This window comes from Cynara cardunculus (genome assembly GCF_001531365.2).
Source record: "Cynara cardunculus var. scolymus isolate 2C chromosome LG 9, CcrdV1, whole genome shotgun sequence".
NCBI lineage: Eukaryota > Viridiplantae > Streptophyta > Magnoliopsida > Asterales > Asteraceae > Cynara > Cynara cardunculus.
This window is the reverse complement of record NC_037536.1, coordinates 15,051,615-15,073,387: the sequence shown is the minus strand read 5'-3', so window position 1 is coordinate 15,073,387 and position 21,773 is coordinate 15,051,615. Positions and strand designations below refer to the sequence as shown.

Sequence of the window (21,773 nt, the reverse complement as noted above, 5' to 3'; positions counted from 1 at the left end):
ATGATATAGAAGTGGCTTAGGGCTTGTTTGTTAACATCTTAATGAGCTTAATGTGACTCACAGTTTACACGGTTAGATATACATGATTGTTTGGTGGTGGCTTAATGATATAGAAAATGGCTTGTTCAGTAAGGGGGGGGGGGGGGTTGTTATGCAGAAAGCAAAGTTTTTTTTTCCAAATCTGCCCCTCCTAATTAAAAAACACGCTCCAAAAATTCACTCAAACAAAACTTTCAATCTATACAGATTGATTAATCCACATAGACTGTTTTATCCATACAGGACTTGATGAAAAACCAACCAAATAGCACCTTATTTGGTAAAAGCTTCTAAGAGGGAGAGCTTTATGCAGAAAACCAAGTTTTTTCCAAACATGTCCCTCCTAGTTAAAAAACAAGCTCCTTCCATCTATTAAGAACCCCTCCCAAAACAAAAACATTCCCAATCTATATTAGATAGATTAATACACACAAACAACTTTATCCATATAGAACTTAATGGAAAACCAACCAAACAACCAACCATTACGAAAATGATACAGTTTCTCATTTAATCATATCTTGGATTACCTCAAATGATTTGCCGGATCGTTCAAAATCCAGCATGCTTAGAGCAACTTCACAGCTCTGTGAAACAATGGGCTCTGGGTCCTTGGAAAATTCTTCAAGTAGAGAGATACATTGGTCATCTATTAACACAACAAAAATGAAAACCGTGTCAAACTCATAAGAATATCAAAATTTTGAAGTAGGAATTAACTTTCTGGAAACACTAAGAACGTATTTGGCAACCATAAGCTAGCTTATTGTTTAGATTTATTGAAAAAGCCTCGTTTGGTTAGTCATAAACTAGCTTTCTAAAAACATACTTCAAGTAACGTTTCAATAAGCTCCAAGTATTTTTTACCACTTTTTTCCAAATATACCCCTTACTACTTTTCCAATTGAGTTTTCAATATATACTTTTAGATCATTTTATATTGTCACTTAGCTTATCAACCAACAACTAGTTTATCAAGTATAGCCTCAGGATGTGTTTGCTACTATGGACAGTTAAAAACAGAATAGGGATCACTGTTCCACGTTTGACAGGACTACTATGTGGAACAGAGGTAACAAAGTGGAACAGAGGTGTTCCACCTCCACCCCATGGAACGGACTTATATTTTACCTATATAACCTCAAAATAAAGCCTAATTCTATTTTAAAACATCAAATACGTCTCTCTCTTTACATTTTATTCATTCTTTAAATTTTATTTATAGTATTTTATGCTCTTTAAACTTTTACTTTACTGTCCTCAAAATATTAGAGGGTATTTGGTTCATGGATTTTGAAGGAATTGGAATGGATAATTCCTTTGACAAAATTCCAAATCCTATGTGTGGTTCACATAATGAAATGTAGGAATCCTTTGAATTCCATTGAATTCCACAAATTAAAGAATCCATCATTCCTTGGCATAAGTGAAGAAATTGAATTCCATTTCTTTCCATCGAACCAAAAGCGTGGTAAAATTCCATAAATTCCATTCCAATTCCTTCAAAGTCAAATTCCTTTGATGGATCCAATTCCACCAAATTCCATTTCGCGAACCAACTTATACGGTTTCTTTATTTTGATTAATTTATGTAATTTATTAAATATTAACAATAAAAAAATATATATAGAAAAGCTATAAACTGAAAACTACATAAAGTTTTATTTTAGTGTCATTTTAATTGTCTTGACGAAAACTTTCTGATGATATATTTTCTTATAAAAAATATTTATTTTATTATAACTTAATAAATTAATCAAAATATATAAACAACCCATCATGAGTAAATTGGTCATCTTATCTGTTCCGTCCTCTACAGCTTTGTCTTAGTGTTTACCAAACGCCGAACAACTGTTTTGTCCTATCTGGATACCAAACACACCCTAAATGTACCTAATGTTAGGTTCTATTGTATACACATTCTAACATTAACCACAATGCAACCTCAATCTAGTTTGACACTATGTTTTGCACCAGATATACAGTAAGTAATCAAACCTGCAATAGAACCCAGAGCCTCAGCAGCTTCATGTCTAACCATAGGATGCTCATTCACATCTTTAAGTATCCTCGAGAGTGCATCTGAAGCAGATTTGTTTTGCAACTGCCCCAAGACATACGCAACCTGAAATCCCAGGAAAATAGTTAGCCTACATAAAGGAGGATATGAGGTAACAGAATCATGATTTAAGAAAGAAGCTCGTTGTCAACCTCATGTCGTAATAAAGCACTTTTTGCATTTAAAGATTCTATTACGGCAGCAACTGCTTCATCACCTCCATGATTTCGTAGTCCAAAAAGAGCTCCATATCTCTCATACATACCCTTTTCTTCATTTAAAATGACTTCCCTGTATGAAATCAAAGTCGGCTAGATATATCATCAATGATCAAACCTTGTTTCGTGAAGATTTATAACAAATGGACCCATCATCCCAAAATTATCAGCTTCTTTTGGGTGTGTTTGGTACACGGACTAGGACAGAACAAAAACTTGTTGTCCAATGTTTGGCGCGACATAAGACTGGGACAGGACTATGTGGGACAAAAATGCATCTTTTTTCCCACCAAAATAGGTGGAACAAAAATCAAGAAGATGGGACGATATTGGTAAACTACTAAACTACCAATGTCAGTTTAAAACCCTACAACCTTCCACAATTCTTTCACCTACCTATCTGACTCTCATCTATCCCATCTTGTCCTATCCGTTGGTGGAAGATATTTATAAGGATATCCTATGACAAAGAGGTAGATGTGACGCCCCCGGCCCCTTAGACCAACGGAGCATATTGGCTCAATAACCTCAAAATCAACTTAAAACCATGGTGAAAGTTATTAGTATCCCACAACTTTGAACTTATAAGGCGATCACATATATACTTTTCTATCCATGTGGGACGGATTGTCATAGCAGCATATAAAGTTGTGGCGAGACTTAAATTCCTATCACATTATGCAACAAACCTTAATTTATGTACAGAAGAGCAAGAAGCAGGTGCAGCTGGATCAACAGACAGAAATGGCGACGCCGCTGTTGTGGATGATTGATGATTATCACCAGCATTCTTCAGCTCCTGAATTCGAGAAAGAGCTAATTCACATGTCTCCCTAACCTCTTGTGCCGGATCTGAATCCAAACTGTCCTTCAGAAGAGGAATATTACTCTCTAAACCTATAGCACCAAGAGCTTCTGCAGCCTATTCGTCAATAAGTAATACAAGCAAAAGACAACCGAAATATTAGCAAAACATAAGAAGCATTGCTGGAAAAGTATAGAAAAACAAAGGGAAAGAATGCAAGTGCCGGAGAAAAGTCCACCTCATGACGTACGATAGGATGCAAAGAAAGATCATTGAGAACAAGCTTCAAAGCAGGAATAGCATCGGCATCTTGCATTTGGCCCAAAGCAAAAGCAGCCTCATGTGCCAACAGATTCGAAGAATCTCTTGTTGCTGCAATAGAAAAAAGTTATCTCTCTTAAAACTATTATTAAGACTATGAGGGTCCGCTTGGTAAGTGGGACAAAACAGAACATGACACACCAATTTAGGGGCGATGTTAGACTGGAACTGAACATGGCTAGATGGGGAAAAAATCACCAAAAACGGTGGAACAAAAACCAGACAGATGGAACAAGAATGACAAAGTACTAAACTACCCATCTCAAATTAGAACCCTAAAACCTTCCATAATTCTTCCCCTCTCACCCGTCCGGTTGGCTAGTTCTCGGAGAAGATGACTTAAAGGGCTGTTTGGTTGGTTTTCCATTAAGTTCTGTATCGACAAAGTTGTCTGTGTGGATTAATCTGCCTGTATAGATTGGGAAGGTTTTTGTTTGAGATGCTTGCTTCATAGATGGAATGAACATGTATTTTAATTGGGAAGGGTGAGTTTTGGGAAAAACCAAGTTTTCTGCATAAAGCTCCCCCTAGAAGCTCGCTGAAGAAGACACTTTCTATGTCATTAAACCACTACCAACCATTACCAAACAGTCATGCAGAGCTGACCGAATAAGCTGCAAGTCTCATCAACCTCACTAAGCTGCTAACAAACAAAGACTCATCACACAAAGCATGCAAGATAGTGATTTTTTATGCTAAAAAACTACTGTCGTAAACTTCGATTAACTTCCATGAAATACAGGAGGCAAAAATAACTTTGTACAAGGTAAATTCAACATTTCTCTTCCTGCAAACACATCATACCCTCATAAATGTATTCCCTTTTCTTCTCTCTCAGAATAATATGCTGGAGATTTAGATCAATAATTCAGCATCATTACTGAAATCATGCAATCATTGCTCACGTTCTTACCAACAATTGCTGAAGGAAAACTTCAAACCATCAATGCTACTTATAAGGTCGCCAGTTTAAGTGTTTAAGTTCGAAGTAGGGTCATAATCAAGCACAGTTCATAATCATCTCCAAAGCAAAAAAAATTATCGTAGAGAGAATAAAACCCACGTAAATTATTGAACAGACGGAGAGAGGTAGAGAGTGAACAGACCAAGTATTAAAGCATTGCGAGGAGCAGGACCTCGCAGATTCCGGAGAGAGAAGAGGACTCTGAACCGCTCCGAAATCGGTTGCGTTTGGTCCAATAATCGCTCGCAAAGAAATTTCTCTGTCTCAGGAGTGACTTCGAACGAATTTCCATCAACCGCCATTTCCAACTTGAGCTTAAAGCTTGTAATTTTAAAAAAAATGGAGGTAAAGTGGAGAGATCGAATTGCCAAAACCCTAACTTTTGCAACGAATTCAGCGTGTTGGGCCAAATACTGCGGGATAGCATTTAAGTTGGCTTACGATTGCAGCCATCGTATATTTTCTGATTTGGTCCTTTTACTTTTGAAAAATGCTACTTATGTCCTAAACAATTCACATTTCACTCATAATAAGTCACAAAATATCGTACACTTCTACTTCAAATTTGACAAATTTTTTGTTCTTTGAAAAGGTAGATATAAGAGAGAGTTAAAACGAGAACGTTATTGTATTATATAAACGTCAGAACGTTCATATCACATGCGATACTGAATTAGAGGTGAGGCAACCTTTGGCGTGAGCCAAATTGCTCACACACCACCAACCGCAAGTCGCCTCACGTGTATTATTACATGTGATATGAGTGTTCTCGCACTTTCGTGAAATGTTCGTGTTCTCATTTGTACCCATCCCAATGGATTTAATGTATATAGAGGACGACGAAGCATATGGAAGGGTTAAAAAAGTCATCCAATAATGCAAACGTTAAAAATGTAACTAATTTTTTTAAATGTAGTTTCATTTATACCAAAATGATAGAAATAACGTCTTAGGGGCCTTTTACCAAACAATTACCCGGTAAGAGCTTACCGGTTAAATTTAACACTATCATTTACTTATCGGCTAAAATTTTAATCTATCAAAATGGTATCATATGCAACAATTTACTTGGTAAGTGCTTACCGTGGTAAGAGTCGTCGTCATCACTTAACGGGTAAAACTCTTGGTCTTTCTCTTGCACTTATCAGGTAAGATTTTTGGTCCTTACCATATCATCTGGTAAGTAAACGATAATGTTGAATTTTACATGTAAGTGCTTACCGGGTAAATGTTTAGGTAAACGACCCCTTAATCAAAGTTAACCGTAGGATGATATTAGATTTTATATTTAATATCTGCTTTTTTCCGAACCACTTTTGAAGTTGGATCGGAGATTATTCAAAAATTTAAAGTTAACAAACACCTAACAATAGTTCAAGGTCTTTTTGGTAAAATACCCATAGATGAAGGGTCCTTCCTGGACAGTATAAAATGATGAAACAAAACAACCGAAATATATTCCGAATCAGTCATCGGAGCAAAATCGGCCACCGGCGATAATCGTTTAATGGCAATTCGAGTAACGATACGTGCAAGAATCAAAGAACACAGCACACAATCCACTGAAATTCGTTTGTCGTCAAACCCTAAAGGTACGTGAATTAAAATCCTCTTTGATTACAACTTCTCTTTGATGATCCGATCAGATCCGATGCTATGATCATAATCAGATTTCTCTTTTCGTCGCGTTTTGTGCGTGTTCCTAAGCGTTCGATTTGGAAAAACAATTATAAGGAGAGAGAAATGAATTTTGTAGGGTTTTTTGAGGATGGGTTTGAGTAAAACCGAAATCAATCTGAGAAGATTGCTAGCAACTGCTCCACGGCAACAAAATAAAATCAAGCTTGTTCACGTACGTCTTCTAAACATCGGTTATAGTTTCTTGCTATCGTTAATCCCCCATTTCAATTTACATCTATATGAATCACATGAGTTGTGGATTTGGGAAATGTAGGTTCACACTTGTATGAATTTGATCTGGGGATCTTGTTTGCCACAGAATTATGCCTGTAACTTGTGGATTTCTTGTTTCTCTAAGTCAGATGCAAAATTATGGAGTTTTGAAGCACAATTTCGATTTTGTTCTTCATTTTTAGTGCCATTAGTGATTTCAGATTATGGGTTGTGGAGATTCTTTTGTGATATTTGGTTATGAATGTGTAATACTTTGGTTATTTTTGCAGTATGTTGCTACTTTAAGAGAACAGTTGGAAGAACTCGCCACAGAGCAAACTCCAGAAGGATTTCCCAGGCTCGATTTCTTTACTTTCTTCGTCAGTTCGTTTGTGTGTTCTATGGCATCTGAGAGTTGCACAAAATGCTTAATCTGATAAGATTATAGTTTTGATCTTGTGCCGTAGAGTTTCAAAGGCTATGGTGAATGATTACTCGCATAAAATTGAAGCAATTGCAGCCAAACTGGCTAGCTCTGTGGTGTGTATGTTTCTATTTGTTACACTGGATTTACAATTTCTGTTTCTGAAGTTGATCTTATGGATGTTTTGACTGATCTTCATAATGAAGTGACACTTTCTTGTGTTCAGTCAAGTTATTCACATGTGAAACCTTCATCTTTTTAACAAATTCTTGTGTTCAGTCAAGTTATTCACATGTGAAACCTTCATCTTTTTTGCAAATTCTTGTGTTCGGTCAAGTTATTCACATGTGAACCCTTCATCTTTTTTGCAAATTGTTCAACTTCATTCACGATATATGGTTTTCTAAACAAACCTTAGATGGTATATAATTATATGTTGGTTAACATTCTTGGCAGTCGGATACTGTACCGTATCACGAGCTTAGAGTTAAAACATCTGTCAAAGAAAACATCGGTAAAAAAGAAGAAGAAAGTATCACCCTTTCGCCGGGGTTGAGAAGAAGACTCGTGTGAGCATAAACTAGATATAAAGTCTTGTTGATTTAGCTTTTTGTCTTACGATTTCAATTCTTGATCATAGTTATTTCATCATGATTCAACAGGCCTTCATCAGCTGAACACAGAGGTCAAGATACTTTTGAATCGTCTGAATCATCTCCTGTCAAATTGGATGCTGCAGCCCAATCACATATTGCAAAACACAGGTACTTCATGCCTAAAACCAAATATCTAATCTAAACCAGACAAACCTAGTATATCTCATCTGAAGGTGGGGTCCAGGAGGTTGAAAATATATGCAGATCTGACATCCATTCTAAATAGTAGGGGGGTTGTTTCCCAGAAGATAAAAACCAATATCTCATCTAAATCAAACAAAACAAGCCCGATATATCCAATATGAAGGTGGGGCCTTGGGGTTGAGAGTTGAGATGTATGCAAACCTGAAATCCACCCCAAATAGTAGAGCGGCTTTTTCCCTAAAAGACAAAAAAATCTTAACCAAACAAAACAAGCACAGTATATCCCGTCTGAAGGTGGGGTTTGGGGGTTTGAGATGTATATAGACCTGAATCCACCCTAAATAGTAGAGTGGATTTTACCCTGAAGACAAAAATCAACATTTTATCTAAACCAAACAAACCTAGTAAATCACATCTAAAGGTGAAGGTGAAGGTGAGTTCTGGGAGGTTGAGATGTATGCAAATCTAACATCCATCCCAAATAGCAGAGGTGTTGTTTCATGAAGACAAAATCAATGTCTTATCTGAACCAAATTAAACCAAATAAGCCCGGTATATCTCATCTAAAGGTGGGCTCTAGGAGGTTGAGATGTATGCAAACGTGACATTCACCCCATATAGTAGAACAATTGTTTCCCATAAGACAAAAACCAATGTCTCATCTAAACCAAACTAAACAAGCCCAATATATCCTACACGAAGGTGGGGTCGCGGGTTGAGATGTACGCAAACCTGACCTACACCTCAAAGAGTAGAGCGACTATTTCCCTGAAGACAATGTCTAATCTATGGAGCACAAATGGTCGTTTTTTTTCTTTTAATAGGAAGCTTCAAGAAGATTTGACAGATGAAATGGTGGGTTTGGCGCGGCAACTCAAAGAGAGTAGTCTTATGATGAACAAATCCATACAAAATACCGAGAGAGTAAGTTGTTAGAAGTCGTACTCCAATCTCATTTACGTTTGAGGTTCGCCTAGACCTTTTGGTATTAAAATTCGGCTCGCAATTTGAGTGCAGATTCTTGATTCAACCGAAAAAGCAGTTGAACATAGCTTGGCAAGCACCGGGCGAGTCAATAAGCAGTCTACGGCTATATACAACGAGAGTTTCAAGACTTCATGCTTCACATGGCTCGTGATGGTTGTAATGATGTGTATCTTCGTCATGGTGGTTCTTCTTATTAAAGCGACTTGAAGTCCGGTTTGGTAGTTTTAGCCAAAGCTTCGTTTCTTGAAGATGAAACCCTTAAAAAGAATTTGATAAACGAAAGAAAATTGAGGAGACTAGGCATATTCGGCATGGAAAACTTGTCGGTTTTTGGGAAGTTCGTTATGTGTATTCCTTTCGGATGTTGTCACGATAAATTTGGAGTTTCGGCTTAATCAAAAGTGTAAATGGTTCGGTTTTTGATTCGATAATGGTTGAAACCAAGAATTACGCTCTCTTTAACCGTTCCAAATTTTTGAAACCGCACTAGATTGTTGATGTGAGGTAATCAAAATCATTATCATTATCATTATCATTATCATTATCATTATCATTATTTGATGTTGTCGAGGGTGGAGTTATGAAGACGGGAGAAGAAGTTGCACGTGCACTCATTCTATAGATTGAATTTGGATGTTGAATTTTTGGGTACGATCTGATTTAATTATAACTGGATATTCAATTATTGTCGGTGGTTTCTAATTGAATCAAATGATTTTTTGCACACCTACCGGTAATGTACTTGGGGGAAATGACATGAGATGGATGCCTTTGTTGCACGAGATAAGACAAGATATAACAAAAACTTGTTGTCGTTTGGTGTGACAATTAGGGGTTGTTTGTCGTTTGGTTGGTTTTCCATTAAGTCTTGTATGGATAAAGTTGTGTTAGTGGATTAATCTGTCTGTAGAGATTGAGAAGGTTTTTGTTTGAGAGTGTTTTTTAATCGGGTAGGGAAGGTTTCGAAAAACTTGACTTTCTGCATGAACTTCTCTAGAAGCTTACTGAATAAGTTATTTTCTATATCGTTAAGCCACTATCAATCAGTCATGTATAGCTAACCAAGCTCATTAAGCTGCTAACAAACAGACCCGCAAATAAGTTGAGACTTAGTAAGTCAAAAATGTGTTTTTTTTTGTCCCACCAAAATAGGTGGAACAAGGGAAATGAAACCAAACCAACTTGGCAAATTAGTAAAGTATCCTTATCATATTAAAACCCTAAAACCTTCTATAATTCTTTCACCTGCCATCTCACTCTTGCCCGTCCAGTGCTATCTAGTCCCATTTGCAAACCAAACGCATCCTAATTGAGTATAGTGAATCAGATCTATCGGAGAACATCTTAAAAACAACTTTACTGACTTGTTGAGGGGGTGTTTGGGATTGTTTATAAAAACAACTTATTGATTTATTTTGGTATGACACCGGTAATAAACACTTTTGAATGTTTGGATAAACAACTTATACCGATGCCAAACCGGTAATAGGGAGTTTTTGAAGAAATTAAACCATTCCAACTTATAACAAGTTGATAAAGACTTTTGTAAAAAAGTATAAGTTGTTTCAAATAAGCAATCCCAAACACCCCAGAGAATGATCGTTGCTCGAGTTATTTAACTTTTGGAATGGTTACAACCGAAGGAGGGGTTTCAACACCTGTCTTTGTACTCCCGATGCCCCATTGATGATGAATTTCAACGTCTACGCTTTCTTTTATCTAATCCCCTAGTTTGTTTACCGACATTCATTGGATGCAGGGACGTCCGTGGAAGCAGATCTCTTCTTCTTGGTGATATTGAAGACGGTGATAGAAGGCATCATTTTCATTCTTTATCCTGATTACTGCTCTTGCTTATGTATTTCCTAGAAAAGGGAAAGTTCGGTTGCAAACATGTTTTCCGTTGTGAAGTGTGAAAACAAAGAAGAGCTCGACACGTCCCAATTTGTACCCATTCATCATGAATAATGAACATGAAATTTTTACAACATTCATTCAGGATGAATGATACACCATTCACAATGAATATCCCTGAATGTCCGGAACACGTTGCACGCTCTCCTTTGTCCCCTGGTTCACAATGGAACTTAAGTTTGCAATTGAACACCGCAATTATAGTAACTTATCAGTGTCATCCACAGGTTGTAATCTCTTTTCTCATTAGGGGGAATGATATGAAAGTACAAGGGCTAAAACGGTAAAATTGAAAAAGAAGCTGCACCAGCCGGGAATCGAACCCGGGTCTGTACCGTGGCAGGGTACTATTCTACCACTGACCACTGGTGCTTTTATGCCATATCATTATATTTTTATCTACTAAGAGATAATATTACTATGTACACGTGAGACCAGTAAAACACTCTGAAAATAACCTTTACAGTGTTTTGTGGTGAAGATTTGACTTTTTTTTACCTTCACAGTGGTTTGCTGTGAACTTACAAGTGTAAAAAAATGGTTTCACGGGTCTCACGAAAACAGAGTAGTCTCAGGTAAACCCAATATAATTTTGCGTTTATTTTTTAAAGAAGTTCCAAAAACCAAAATGTCAAGTATCTAAATAATATATTTTTAACAAATAAACCATTAAATTTATTCTCATTTTGAATGATTAAGTTTCTAAATTATTTTAACGAATAAACCATTAAGTTTTCTATTTTGGGTCATTTTTTAATAAATAAATAATTGATTTATTAGAAATTAGTTATATACATTATTTTAACCCAAGAAAAAACTATCAGTAAACGGCTAGAAAGTTATAAAGTAAAAAAAATCTAAATCAGTTTTACCGTTTTTAAATTTTACATCATAAATACTCCTTGCACCCAACGTCATCGCTCCTCCTCTTCGTCCACTCTCTATCACCGTCGTTGGACCCTTACCATCGATCTCCATCTTTTTTATCAGCTTTATTTGTTTTTTGATTTTCTCTTTTTTATGTCTATATGTACTCCATTAAAATGTTGTAAAAGAGGGAGAGCTGAAGGAGAAAAAAACAGATAAAAAAGAGGAAGGTCGATGATATGGGCCAATGACGATAATGGTTCATATAGAGAACGTACGATGCTGGGGCAACGAAGGAGAGCGATGTCAATAACTGCGACGGGTTTGAATGACACAAGGTTTGAGGACTGTGAAACTGATTTAAGTTTCTTTTAATTGTTTTAGAACTTTTCTAGCCAGTTACATGTAGCTGTTTTGGGTTAAAAAGACATAGGTAACCAAAGTTCAATGGTTTATTTGTTCAAAAAACAATGTTCAGAGACTTGATTATTCAACATAAAAAAGTTTAATGGTTTCTTCACTAAAAACAGTGGGATATTGATGAATATGATTTTAGTCTAGTTGGACTCTTCATCCTCCTTTTGATTGTGATGCTACAAATACAAAGCTTAAATCTAATTTTTGTAAGTTGGTCTTTCCGTTTACTGATCATGTTTTTGGGATTTATCAGTTGCGATCATGAACTATGAGCCTGTTATGGTATGCGATATGATTTTGGCTTATTTATGATCGATTGGTATTTTATTTATTTTGTGAACCCTTCTGTACAATTATGTCATCTATTTAGTTCAAGATATTGTGCTGCGGAAAAAAGTTGGGCTACCCTCTAGAGTGTCCTCACTGTACCAGTCATATGACCATCATGTGGAGGTATATCGCAGTGTTTTAGGACAGGGTAGATGAGAGCCAAATTTAAACCCGAGACCTGGTTGTGGAAATATCAGTTGTTTTCGTTTGAACAATTCAAGAGGGATTTCAAGACATTATTATTCCCTACTAGTCTTTTATGGCCTATTTGAGTGGAGAGCAAAATGAGATTTCATAAATATCTGGTGAGCAATTCATAAAAAACGAAAGTTCAGTGACCAAAGTAGCCATTTTCCAATTTGATGATAATTAGTTGTAAAACACTAAAAGTACAAGGGCTAAAACTGTAAAAGTCAAAAAAAATAGAAATGCACCAGCCGGGAATCGAACCCGGGTCTGTACCGTGGCAGGGTACTATTCTACCACTAGACCACTGGTGCTCTTGTGACTTTGTGTTCTAAATTCATATTTATAATGATTAAAATTTAAAACGTGACATATAAATAATTTTTTTTATTAGAATTAAAAAAATATTTAAATAGAAAAATGTACTACTTTGTCCAAATACAAGACAAGGCCCAGGTTTGATCATGTGTTTTTTTGTTAGTCTTAACTGCTGAGTGAGCCAATCACTAAAAAAAATTGGGTTCTAAAACGTCAAAATTATATAAGTGTCTAAATAGACTGTTTTATATCACATGAGTTTACGGGACCACACGTTAAAGTGTCATGTAAATGTTGCAAAAGATGTATAGAATGTTTTTGGATGTCTTAACAAGTTTTTAAGAATATTTTTAAAATAAAACATCGTATTAGCTATATATATATATATATATATATATATATTCTTTTGAATCATTCATAATAAAACTTTTTCCGTCCGTTCCAAAATAAACATGTAGAATATAAGAGTCAACACTTTCACTTAATCACCAATTAAAATTCTTGGTCACCAGAATGATATCGTGAGATTGTTTCTAAACACCGTTATATTTGACCAGGTTTTTAAATCATCTCTTATCTGATAAATGTTTAGTTTCACAGTAAAAGGAGATAAATGTTTAATAAACAACCTTAAAGTGCTCGTAACATTTACCGTTAATTAAGTAGTGCTTACAGGGTAAGAGATCGATAATGTTGTTTATGTGGGCGTGAGTCTCTCAAATCACCGGCTGTGAAGAAATCAGTTAGGATCTTTGTTTTAGGAAATCACTCTAATCATGGGGTTCCTACAATTGTAGCCGTAAATAGTAGAATTGCTCCCTAAAATAGTCTCTTCTGTTTTCTATAAATTGTATCTTCTTGTTGTAACCGATATATAGAAAAATAGAAGCTTTGATTTGACAGTTTACCAACACTGTATGAGTAACAAATATCACTGATAGATAATAATATCTTACCTGATCAAACACTTACGCAATTCTTTAGTAAATGACGTTGAATTTTTTTGTGTAGGGTTCATTTCTCAGCTATTGAGAACCAACCCTAACCATAAGTTTAACTTCGATTCTTAGAGCATCTCCAACAAGTATGCTATATTTTCACTTTTTTCTTTAAAATTTGAAGATTTCTCATTCCTGTTTTTTTTTTCTATTTCAAAGGAGAGTTTAGTATAACTGTTAGAGCAAACTTTTTTCAAATCTCTAAAATTTCTAAAATATTTGAAGATGTTTTAAACAGGTTAAGCAATTTCTATCGCACAAAAACTGGATTTTTTTCAACATCTTTTAAGAAAAGGATTAATTTTCTAATGTAATTCATGGATTTCGTGCTAAGCTCATGTTTCAGGTTTAAATTTGATCGCTTCTTCTCATTCGAATATCAGAAGTTCATCATCATCAATATCACACACACACACACATATATATAGACTTGGGATCACGTGAGACTAATTTGTTTTCGCAAGACCTATGATATCATTTTTTTACACTTGAAACTTCAGAAAGTAACCTTTACAATGTTTTTACCGTCAAGGTTCTTTTTTCTTACCTTTACTGCGTTTTGCTGTGAAGTTTCAAGTGTAAAAAAATGGTCTCACGAAAACAAATTACCGGTCTTCTATATATATATATATACACACACATGCACAACTTCTTAAATAATTGATGAAAAACAGCGAAGGATCGACGGATTCTCAGCTTGAATATCTCCTAATGTTGGAGTACGAACGTGGATTAACTCCGAAAAATATGCTTCCATAGGGACGATAAATAATTAATTTCTACTTCCAAATATTTGATGAATTTAATGCATACACAAGGATCCTTCATGGTGGTTAGCAACCCCACAGCGCAATGAAGGATTTCTAAGGGGCTGTTCAGCTGTATATGTTAAGCTGTCTGTATGAGTTTAGTTGTTGTTGTGTGGTTATGATGCTGAATTTTCTTGATAATGAGCCCAAAATGATGAATTTAGTAATAAGTTCTTGTCAAAAAAATTAAAATGGTTTTAGGGTATTAATGAAACCTAATCCATTACTAAGAAAATACAATGGAAATGATGGAATATTTGTTGGCTTCACACTGTTTGATTTCTTGCATTTGGTAGATTCTCTGATCATTAGGGTTTTGATTTTTGAGTTCAAAGTGATCCATATATATACAAGCATTTGGTAACTTACTTCACCAAATATGTATAATTTATTGAACTTTAATTGTTTGCAACCCATATAAATATCTGATGATATATACATACATATATATATATGTATATATATAATGTAAACCCTAAATTAGAAGGGAAACAACAAAGATGGTTACCTGAAAAACATCATACGTACCGTATACCCTTTCAGGAATTTCAAGTTTCCTTTGCCAAAATTTTCTAAAAAGACATTCTGGGAACCTGGAAATGGTGTTTTGCCATCTCTAGTTTGAACAATCAATGGCCATATACTTGATACATACATACATACATACATACATACATACATACATACATACATACATACATACATACATACATACATACATACATACATACATACANATACATACATACATACATACATACATACATACATACATACATACATACATACATACATACATACATACATACATACATACATACATACATACATATATATATACATATATATATATATATATTCATGGATCATGGCCAAGTCGAAGCTCCAAATCCAGTTCATCTTGTTTATCTCCCCCTCGAATTCTTCTTTCCGAATCTTCATCTTCTGCATTCGACCAACCAAATTGTAAGCTAATCCTCCTCCTCTCCTCCTCCCTTGATGCACTTGTAATCACTTGATCATGATCTTGATGATTGTTTTCGTAGTTCATTGGCCGTAGATCACCCGATGTGGATGAAAAATAATGAAGCTGTCTTCCCTCTTGATGATGATTAGCAGGTGTTGCAGAAAGATAAGATGGTGGGTAACTTGCAAAAACTGGTTGGAAGAATCTTGGGCCTGAATAGCAACCATGATCATCATCATCTTGCTTATAATTTGAGCTTCTATTATTACTCGAACTATAACTCGACCTATTCGAATTCTTGGCTCTATCTTTCCGGTGGATGTTCATGTGTCCGCCCAACGCTTGCGCGGTGGTGAATCCGCGTTTGCAAAATACGCATTCATACGATCTTCCTCCATGATTGGTACCTAGTACATGATCATCTTGATCAATTTCTTGATCACTTGAATTTGTTGGTTGATCATCTTCATCATGATCATCCGTAGCTATGGATTCCATTGATGAAAGCTTCTGATTTACATGTAATTTGTGATTATGGGAAAGAGTAGAAGATATATGGTTAACTTTAGAGGGATATATAGATCTGAAATGAATTCTGAAGGGGAGACTTGTGAAGGGTTTTGCACTGGGAGCAAAATTGAGACAAGGTATTGGCTTTATTAATTATTAACAAAGATTTATTCTTTTAGCCGGCTATATATATATATATATATATATATATATATATATATAACCTATTCAATGGTGTGACTTGAACTTTGTCCTATACTTCACAAATACATGTTTGTAATTGAGTAGGATTATATGTATATAATTCGTCGTTTGCACACTTGTGATATATCCAATCCCGCTAATCACGAGCACTGATGAAGTTCCAAACGTGACGTGTAATGTTCGATAGGGTATATATATATATAGTTTTAGTATTTTGTTGATATTTGTCGGCTGATCGGGTTACATGAGCAAGTATTGACGAGAAATTAAATCGTAGACAAGTTCAACGGATTCAAGTTCCATCCCTTCAGTCGTTGGAAAATGAACGAATTTTATATTTGAGAGTAATCACTACGGGAGATCAAAACACGGCCGCTACAAGAATTAGGGTTTTTGAGTTCGACGTTAAGAAAAGAAACAAATTAACCCTAATTAATCTTAATATTAAGATGGCTTTCTTTAATTTGTTATGTCAATTTGTTGAATTAATTTCCATAGGAGTTGTTGGATTATTTGTTTCTCTTGTGTTTGTACTTCCCATTTGATGATATGATGTTAACAATTGATTGGTTTATCATACCAATTAATATTTTTAATATATATTTTTTCTAGAGATATTATATACACACAAAAAACATGTTTAAGTTCAGGGAAACCCGTAAAAAATGAGTATCTGAGGTATACCCTGTAATCGTTCGTCTAGATGGTATGCATATGTTGCATTCTAGTAATTTTATACAATTTGTCTGACATACACACATGAATAAAAACCAAGAAACAACTTTAATTACCAATATACACAGGTACATCCGGTCTAGATAAAGGGTTGTCATGATATTCTTTAGTTTTTTGTGTTTGTCTTAATTTAATGATACAAAGAAATAAGTAAGGCTACAATCATTATCAGTTTAATTAAAATTAATATTATTTAATTAATTATATTGCAGATTAAATTATAATATATATTTTTAATTAAATAAAATTAAATATGTAAATTACGAAGTCGCGACGGCAATGTTGGATATAAATAAATACAGCCACTTGAGAACTAACAACTTTTTTAGTTCTCATGGATACGTCAAAATCAAATGTCTCATCGCTACAACTTTTCGTAATCTTATATTTATAGATTTGGAATTACGTGACATTAGACTGTTTTCGTGAGACCCATAAAATTATTTTTTTTACACTTGAATCTTCACAGCAAAATGTTGTGAAGGTTAAGAAAAGCCGAACCTTCACAGTAAAAACATTGTGAAGGTTACATTCGCAACATTTCACTGTGAAGTTTCAAGTGGTCTCACGAGTCTCACGAAAACATGTTGATCTCACGTGATCCCAAGTCTTTTTTTTTTCTCTCTCTCTCTCTCTCTCTCTCTCTCTCTATATATATATATATATATATAAGTTTCTAAAAATTGGTTAAAAAAAGGTTTTCGGATAAAAATTCTACAACAGACTAGACGTAAATCAATAGAAATAAGAAAAGACATGCAAATTTGAATTAATTTATGAGAATTCTAATTTAAGATTTAGCCAAGGATCCAATCAGAGGCATAATTGGAATGAAATTCCTTGTCGGATAAGTTTCGACCCACACGAAAGGCATATACATATATATAGGGGCTCATTTAATGTAGAACTGGTTATTTTGTGGTAATCGCGTTTAAGATAATTAAGGATATTTCTTAAATAAGCTAAAAAGGTAATATAATAATTTTTTATTTTTGACAACTAATCAAAATATTTGATTAAATAATTTATAAGAAAATATTTAATTAAAATTAGTTACTTAGTATATCAATTATCTAATATACATCGTATTTTAAAAACATTTGTAAATCAAAGTGTATCATAATGATAAATTTCACAATGTTTCACGTATATCATAATGTATTTTCTTTGTTTTATGAAATGTATCATATTATGCATTTTCGTTATTTTCATTACTTTACAAATGTTATCATATTGTGCATCTTGTATGTATATCTGAGTATTACAATGAATATCGTTTGTAGGTATCACAGTGTTTTATAAGTATAATTTTGCCTTCAAATAAATTTTGTGCAGAAAATCCATTTTATATGTATATATATATATATATATATATATATTTTTTGTTGTAAACTTTAACTATTTGAGAAAAAAAATTTCTAAAATGGCTAAAAAAATAAAATCATTTATTTTGATAATTTTCCCTTAAAATCCTTAAGATAAATAAATTAAACATTTTAATTATATTTATACTATATTATAAAGTATTTGACAAAAACTCTAAAAAACCATCTTTTATGTATGAAGTATTCCATATTGATACATATTACTTAAAATACAAATAAATTGTGTGTGAGTACAACTTATTAAAGCTTTATGTTTGAATTCGTGTAACTAACTACAAATAAATATAATCAAATACAAGATAAATATTTTATTTTAAATATAAAAAATCTAAAACATAATTAGGATAATTATTGAGTTCAAACATAATATTTAATTATTATCTTTATAAAAAATTATATTATTAAATCAAAAATAAATTACTTCATTATTAAATATAAATTAAATTATAATAAAAAATTGAATTAAAAAAATTACAAAAAAATAATAACTTTTAAATAGTTAATTTGATACTAATATGGATATATTTTTTTTAAAGTTTTTATGATATTTTAAAATTTATATTTTATTCAAAAATAAAAACATTACTGTTTTCTCATAACCACATAAAACCGTATTATAACATCGATAGAAACAGAATAAAATAAAACATTAAAATCAAGATTTATTTCGTTGTATTACGCAAATACCCGTCTAGTATTTAATAATCTCTTAACGTGGAGTAGGATTAAAAATTAAATGTAATTTTAGTTTTTTAGATTCTGTTTTTATATAAAATTAAAAAAAAAATTGTCTTTAAAGATGTGTACATATATACAAAAAAGAGGCAACCTACTTTCTCTGTTTTTAGCATTTGTATTTATATAAATAAAATAGGTTTCCCTTTACCTTTTTAAGAGACAAAATATAATAATAAATTAATTATTAATTTGTCATGATTTTTGATTAATTATTAATTAAATTCTCAAAATATCTAAAAGGTTTATGCAAATGTGTCACATCTGAGATCATGTGAGATCAGCTTGTTTTCGTAAGACTATTTTTTACACTTAAAACTTCACAACAAAACATTATGAAGGTAGCTTTCAAGTGTTTTTGTGTGAAGATTCAGTTTTTTTTACCTTCACAGCATTTTCCTATGAAATTTCAAGTGTAAAAAAAAATGATATCACGGATCTCACGAAAATATGCTAATCTCACGTGAATCTAACCCAATGTGTCATTAAGTATTTGTCTGATAACAAAATTAGTGTTTTGATTACTAAATAATACTTCTTTAACGTTATTATCGTATTTTTTTTTCAATCTTTTTGACCAAGTCAAAGACGTTAATCGATCTTATTAATGATTTAATCAATTAATTTTATTTTTAAGTTGCCGACCAAAAACATTTACAAATTTGGTCCTTATAGTTTGTGGAAAGTAAGACTTTTTGTCCATGTAGTTTAAAAATTACAAGATGATTATTGTGATTTATGGGATGTTTGACGATTGTTGAATGGTTTGGTGTAGGGATCTACTGAGACTGAGCCATCTTCGACTGCTAACTCGTATAGTTGATTGTTCCTCAGAGGTCATCAGCTTGAGTCTACAAGGCTACTGAGGATTTTCCTAATCGTTCTTCAAAGACCCTGATGTTTGTCAAGATACATACAAGTTAGTTCGGACACCTGCAATTTAAAAGAGAAACAATTTTCAACTACGATGGTTAATAAATAGGTGTTGTAGCATGCATTCTTTTTTGGTTCAACCGAAACATTAAAAAAGTGAACCACAAGGGTGATGTCTGATTGATTTGAGATTGAGTTTCAAATCCAAGGAGGAATAAAAATCCCCTTGTAGCCATGGAGGTTCAAATGCGATGACTTCTGACTACCAACAAATTAATTTTATATTAATTATGTGAAGATGTTATGGGAAGGAAGAAATTCAATCCACTAGTAAAAAAAGTATGTTTTGACTTGCTTTCTTTTTATTCTTTTAGTAATTTTTAGAACTGAATTCCTATTTTAATAAGAGTTTATATAAATCGTTATGCTTTAGATTTAAAAAAATGGAAAAATCCAAATTATTTACGTAAATGTGGATCCTTAAGTAATTTGCATATCAATTTCTTTTTCTTTTTGTTTTAATCTGAAAATCAAGTTTATGCAAATACGTAAGACATTTATGTAAACTCTAAACAACACTGGAAATTCGGTAAAAAAAATGACTAAAAAGTGAAGTTGATTATTCGGGTCAATTTTCTAATAAAAAGTGGTAGCAACGAGAAGAGTACATTTAGAACGAGAGTTAATAAATACACGAATGAATGAATAATGGGAGACAATTGACTTGAGAGAGTCTCACATGAATATACTCGGAGCATCTTTAAGGGTGCGTTTGGTATGCAGACTACATGGGACAGGACGAGACAAAAAAAATAGTCCCACGTTTGGCATGCCATGGACAAAAAAAACATGGGACAAGGTGGGACTATTTTTAATTTTAGTGGGACAAATCTTGATTTTTTTTGTTCCACCTAAAAAGGTGGAACAACATGGGACTATTTTACAATTATTATATAATATAAAATAACATTGAACAATATTTAGGGGTAATATGGTCATTTTAATAGTTTTGTCCCGTCCTGTCCTAGTCGTACCAAACATAGGACAGACAATTAGTCATGTCCCATCCTGTCTTGTCCCGTCCTGTCATATACCGTCCCGTCCTGTCTCGTCCCATCCTGTCTGCGTACCAAACACTACCTAAAAGCTATGTTAAAGAAATTGTATAATAAAATATGAAAAGTTAAAATTTCTAAAAAAAAATTTTACATCCAACTTCAACAGCTATTTTATTTTAGCAATTCTAGCAATAAGTGTATGAATAAAATATTCAATACATTTAATAAAATATTTTTTTTTCTCTTACACATTTAATTTCAATAAGGTTAATTGGTCGGATATTATTATAATATTGTTTTTCTTTCTTCTATAAAGTTTTAGAAGTTTCTCTAAATTTAGAGCTTTTCACAATCTCTCTCCTCTATTTTAACATTTTGTATAACATAGCATAGCTCTTCGAGCAATAAAAATGCTAAAAGAGTAAAATCTCATTTTTCTCTATTTTAGCATAGCTGTTGGAGATATTCTAAATCATCACCTCTTCGGCGTGCTCTCTCTCTCTCTCTCTCTATATATATATATATATATACACATATATATATATATATATATATATGTGTGTGTGTGTATGTTACAAATCCTACATATTGTATAAATTTATAAATTAGTTTTATATGTTATATTAATTTTGGAAATGCAGTGTTTATACAATTTTTTTAAATGCGAAACATTTAAGACAATTTTTATACACATTGTTTCATATATGAAACAAGACATAAAAACTAATTTGTGTATTTCTAAAAGAAGGGGATGTGTATACATATATATATATATATATATATATATGTGTGTGTGTGTGTGTGTGTGTGTGTTCAAACGAGAACACCCTTATCACATGTGATAATACGCATGAGGGGACCCTGTGATGTGCGGACGACGTGTTCTACGACTTAGGTCGTGCCAAAGGTTGTCTGCGTCTATGATTTAGCATATGTGATGGTCTTGATGGATTATAG

General features: G+C 33.3%; 3 protein-coding genes and 2 non-coding genes across 6 annotated transcripts; 1 reads left to right on the top strand and 4 right to left on the bottom strand.

Annotated features, from left to right (window-relative positions):
- Positions 1–1,984: 1,984 nt before the first annotated feature.
- LOC112517829 (deoxyhypusine hydroxylase-like) lies at positions 1,985–4,708 on the bottom strand. The gene is made up of 5 exons (XM_025125200.1): positions 4,549–4,708; positions 3,345–3,493; positions 3,006–3,238; positions 2,251–2,389; positions 1,985–2,164 (listed from the first exon to the last, which is right to left on the bottom strand). Exons 1-5 carry the CDS (start codon positions 4,706–4,708, stop codon positions 1,985–1,987), a joined length of 861 nt encoding a protein of 286 aa, XP_024980968.1.
- A 1,183-nt stretch (positions 4,709–5,891) lies between these two features.
- On the top strand, positions 5,892–8,941 carry LOC112518166. Of its 2 annotated transcripts, none has more exons than XM_025125768.1 (8): positions 5,892–5,998; positions 6,163–6,258; positions 6,590–6,657; positions 6,767–6,839; positions 7,180–7,292; positions 7,386–7,487; positions 8,348–8,447; positions 8,541–8,941. In XM_025125768.1, the coding sequence occupies exons 2-8, from the start codon at positions 6,175–6,177 to the stop codon at positions 8,715–8,717; spliced, it is 717 nt and encodes a 238-aa protein (XP_024981536.1). In that variant the 5' UTR covers positions 5,892–5,998; positions 6,163–6,174; the 3' UTR covers positions 8,718–8,941. The 2 variants fall into 2 exon arrangements, with proteins under 2 accessions (XP_024981536.1, XP_024981538.1); XM_025125770.1 differs by having other exon boundaries at positions 5,899–5,998; positions 6,361–6,657.
- Positions 8,942–10,726: 1,785 nt separating this feature from the next.
- TRNAG-GCC lies at positions 10,727–10,796 on the bottom strand. Its single transcript has one exon. It is a non-coding gene; the product is annotated as a tRNA-Gly (tRNA).
- Positions 10,797–12,467: 1,671 nt separating this feature from the next.
- TRNAG-GCC lies at positions 12,468–12,538 on the bottom strand. The gene has a single exon. It is a non-coding gene; the product is annotated as a tRNA-Gly (tRNA).
- Positions 12,539–15,208: 2,670 nt separating this feature from the next.
- Positions 15,209–15,926, bottom strand: LOC112517828 (transcriptional regulator SUPERMAN-like). The gene has a single exon (XM_025125199.1). It carries the CDS (start codon positions 15,812–15,814, stop codon positions 15,209–15,211), a length of 606 nt encoding a protein of 201 aa, XP_024980967.1. The 5' UTR covers positions 15,815–15,926.
- Between the last annotated feature and the right edge of the window lie 5,847 nt (positions 15,927–21,773).